The sequence below is a fragment of the Hyperoodon ampullatus genome (genome assembly GCF_949752795.1).
Source record: "Hyperoodon ampullatus genome assembly, chromosome: 14".
Taxonomy (NCBI): Eukaryota; Metazoa; Chordata; class Mammalia; order Artiodactyla; family Ziphiidae; genus Hyperoodon; species Hyperoodon ampullatus.
In genome coordinates, this window is record NC_136927.1 from 55299799 (window position 1) to 55303720 (window position 3922).

Here is a 3922-nt window from a genome sequence, read left to right on the forward strand (position 1 = left end):
GTTCGGCGATGGGGCTGATGTCCTAGAGCTAAGACTCAAATCCAGATCATGGTTCTTCAAGTCCTGCAGTCTTTGCGTTGGGACACAGAAAGTTTGAAGTCCAGTGGACGATGTCCACTAGGGAGGTAAAAATCTGAACCTAAAACTCTCAGAGAGAGAACAGTGCTAAAGACATAGATGTTTACCGTCATCTAGGGAGACGGAAGTAAAGCTACAGTAAGAGATTATCAAGAGACAGAGAACAGAGAGCATGAAAGTCATAGAAAAGGGAGCATGGACGATGCAGCTCATTAAAATCACCTTTCAAAAGAAAAAAAAATCACCTTTCTACTATGAGCTTAGTCAGAATGGGCTCTTCATACAGGGTGGTATCTTCATTCAGCAGATCATCATTTTTGCACTCTCTCTTGAGTCCTGGTTCTTTGAGCTGCATGTCCAACGGTGGCACAGCACCTGGGGACATATCTTGCCTAGCAGCGTTGCCATCTTGTTTGGAAAACTCTGTATAATCGGAGAGAGATGAGGGAGAGCAGGTCAACTTATCCTCTTTTTTATCTGCTCTTTTCTTTTCTTTCACCATTGCCTTTAGAAGACCTAAGGTTTGCTTTACATAGGTAAGTATCAAATGACTCCTTTGGCTGAAAGCTGTTTGTTTCCAAGGCGTTGATGAGTTTTATCTGAAAAATAAAAATTATGTCTCGCTTTACAACGCCAATGTCATTATCATTCTCTTCCTACAGCCTGAAAAATTAATTACAAGTATCGAGTCTCACCAGTTTATAAAAATAATACTATTTCAATATTGCATTGGTTGTTTCCTAAAATTTTTTAAATTGGAACCACCATCTACCACTTCTTTTCAAATAGTGCTCCAGTAAGAAGAGCAATCCTGTGTGTGAATAATACCGATTTAACCTCTAAAATCTTACAGGCCACCAGTTCATACTTTAAAAGCCCATCTCTTCGTATGTCAGCATGGCAAAGTGCTCATGAGCTGCATTGCCCCTTCCCAGCTGTTACTTGATGTCCTTCTGCTTCAGTTGTCAAACAGGAATAACAGCACCTTGTCTGGTTATAAGGATGAGATGATGCACAAAATCCCTACGGATCAGTGTGCACAATCAATAATGAAGTGATTATTTTTTCACTTTCCTGTTTTTGAACTTGAAATCATCGGCTACCTACTCCCTAGGACAGCACTGCCAGGGTCAAGCAAAAAATCTTGTGCTAATTATTTGCCCAAGGTCTTAGAGCTGAGGCACAGGGCTCCAAAGCCAGTTTCTGTAGCCTTCCCAAACTGGCCCCACTGAAGACATCCCGGTGCATCAAGCAGGACGCACAGGTGAGTCCCGGGGTGCAAGGCAAGGTCCCTCTTCACGTGCCCGCGGGGTGCAGTGGACGCCCCATGCCCTCCTCTACCTGCATGGCATCCTCTGACATCCTCCCGCTCACCCCACCTCTAGGCTCTGCTCTCACCATGGTCCGGCTTCCCTCTTCCTCAAGACTCCATGACACTTCCCTGCCCCGCACACCCCACTCCACGACTGTCATCGAAGCAAGCTGCTCTCGCTTCTAAGCTCTCCTTCACCATAGGCTTTCTGGTCCTCCATCATTGAAGCCTGAGCTGCTAATAGAGCAAACTTACTTTCTCGTGGCGTGTTTCCTATTAACTTTTGTATATCTTCTGTTCTCCCTGCCTTTAGACTCTATCATCGACCGTTGACCTTCCTCAGACCGCACAGGAGGGGCGCGCATTCTCTGAGCTGGGGGTTCCAGCTCGGTCCTTACCCCTTCCCAGGGCCCTCCCGGCCTACCGCGCACCTGCTCGGGTCCTCGGAGGCCGAGGTAGAGCCGGACCTGGCCCTCATGTCCGTCGCAGCGCAACCACGGCCACCGGCCTGGGACCCCGGGACCCCGCGGGGGAGCTCACCTCGCTGGGGACGCCGTGGGGCTCCGCCAATCCCGGACGGAGGCGGCGCGGCGTCCTGGTCCTGCTGGTCTCCAGGGAAGCGCGGGCCCCGCCCCGCTCTTAAAGGGGCCGCCGCGCGTGCTCAGCCCTTAAAGCAGAGCTCTGAAGCTGGAAGCACCTGACCAGGGTTTTCCCAGCTCTACTAATTACCGCGCGCGAGGCCTCTCTCAGCCTTTATCTTCGCTGTAACACTAGAATAACTCAGGTGTTACTTTTTCGTTATGGCCCTAAATGAATTACCCCCAAAATAGTGGCTTAAAGCAACACAAGTTTATCATCTCACAGTTCTGCAAGTTAGGAAACCAACAGGACTGGTTCCTTTGGCGGCTCCAGGGGAGAATCTATGTCCTTGCCTTTTCCAGTTTCTAGAGGCCGCCTTCCTCCATCTTCGAAATCAGCAACGTTCCTCTCTCTGGCCCAGCTGGGAAAATTCTCCACTTTTCAGAAGCCACGAGCTAGACGGGGCCCACCCAGCCCACCCAGGGTACTCGCCCCATCTCACCACCCTTCCCTTACACCTGCGGCGCCCCTTGGCCACGTAGAGCAGGTTTTCAAGGGTTCTGGGATGAGGACAGGTGGTCTCTGGGGAAGGCCTGCCTCCCACAAACCCCAATATGCAGAGTTCTTGCAAATATTAAATCTTTCGGACAGGTCCACCAGTGCAGTGCTTGCACAAGTGGCAATGATCATTACTTGACTGTCTCCTTACACCTAAGGAATTCTAAGTTTGTAAATGGAAGGAAGCCCACTGTCTGGGCAAAGAGGTCAAGAGCAGGGTGTGGGTGGGAGGTCCACACTGGCCACTGTACCCCAACTGCCATCTGGACCCTGCAGAGGGCATTTTTACTTCCATTTCTGGCAGAGTTCAAACGGGACGAGACTCCATGAAAAACCATTTGACAACACACAGGGATTCTTCCACCTCCAGTACCAGTCAGTAACTAGACCATCTTGCAGTTCACACTCCCAGAAAACCAAATCACAGCATCAAAGTTACAGAAAAATCAAAGCCTTTTATTTCCCCTTGCCTACAACGCTCTTTACCACCCTGGCTGCAGCGGGGAACATTAAAAAATAGAGACCCCCAGGAGTGCCCTGGTGGCCTACTGGTTAGGATTCCGGGCTTTTGCTGCCGTGGTCTGGGTTCAATCTCTGATCAGGGAACTGAGATCCCGCAAGCAGTGCGGCGCAGCCAAAAACAAAAAAAAAAACAAAAGAGACCTCACCCTACCTGGTCGATTTCTTCCAGCTGGACAGAGAGTATCCCTTGGGTTTTTTTGGATTATCTTCTAAATTTAATATGCATCAGGGTTGAAAATGACTAACTCAAAAGGACCATAATTTTCAATTTATGAAGTTAAACCATTATGGGCTTAATCATCATTAAGAGCTGAAAGTGGCAGGCTAAAATACGTCGGGCCAGAGCAGAAGTCTAGGTGACTTCCAAAGTGCTCTCTTTTTGTAAAACATGCTCTTGCTGCTACACACCACACACACACACACACACACACACACACACGTCTGTTCAAATGTGAAACAAAAAATGTTGCAAGCAATGCTCCATATGGATTGAAAAAGTTCTCAAGATCACTTCTAAATGGACCTGATGCATTTTTAAATGGCAGGTTCATTTAGAAACAAACCCCAAAAATGGTTACTTAAAACTCTGCCTTGCAAAACAGAAAAATCTGCAATAAGATCAATAGCTCTTTAAAATGAGGAATGTTAGGGCTTCCCTGGTGGCGCAGTGGTTGAGAGTCCACCTGCTGATGCAGGGGACACGGGTTCGTGCCCCGGTCCGGGAGGATCCCACATGCCGTGGAGCGGCTGGGCCCGTGAGCCATGGCCGCTGAGCCTATGCGTCCGGAGCCTGTGCTCCGCAACGGGAGAGGCCACAACAGTGAGAGGCCCGCGTACCGCAAAAAAAAAAAAAAAAAAAAAAGAGAAATGTTG

At 48.8% G+C, this 3922-nt stretch overlaps 1 protein-coding gene across 4 annotated transcripts in view; it reads right to left on the reverse strand.

Moving 5' to 3' along the window:
• The window catches only part of RSPH10B (radial spoke head 10 homolog B), a gene marked incomplete at its 5' end in the record, with an annotated part of 42147 nt that extends 41567 nt beyond the window's left edge, over positions 1 to 580 (reverse strand). For all 4 annotated transcript variants that reach the window (XM_079719406.1, XM_079719405.1, XM_079719404.1 and 1 more), the window contains one exon: positions 324 to 580. In XM_079719406.1, coding sequence (XP_079575532.1) covers positions 324 to 580 — 257 coding nt within the window. The remainder of the gene's footprint in view (positions 1 to 323) is intronic.
• Between the last annotated feature and the right edge of the window lie 3342 nt (positions 581 to 3922).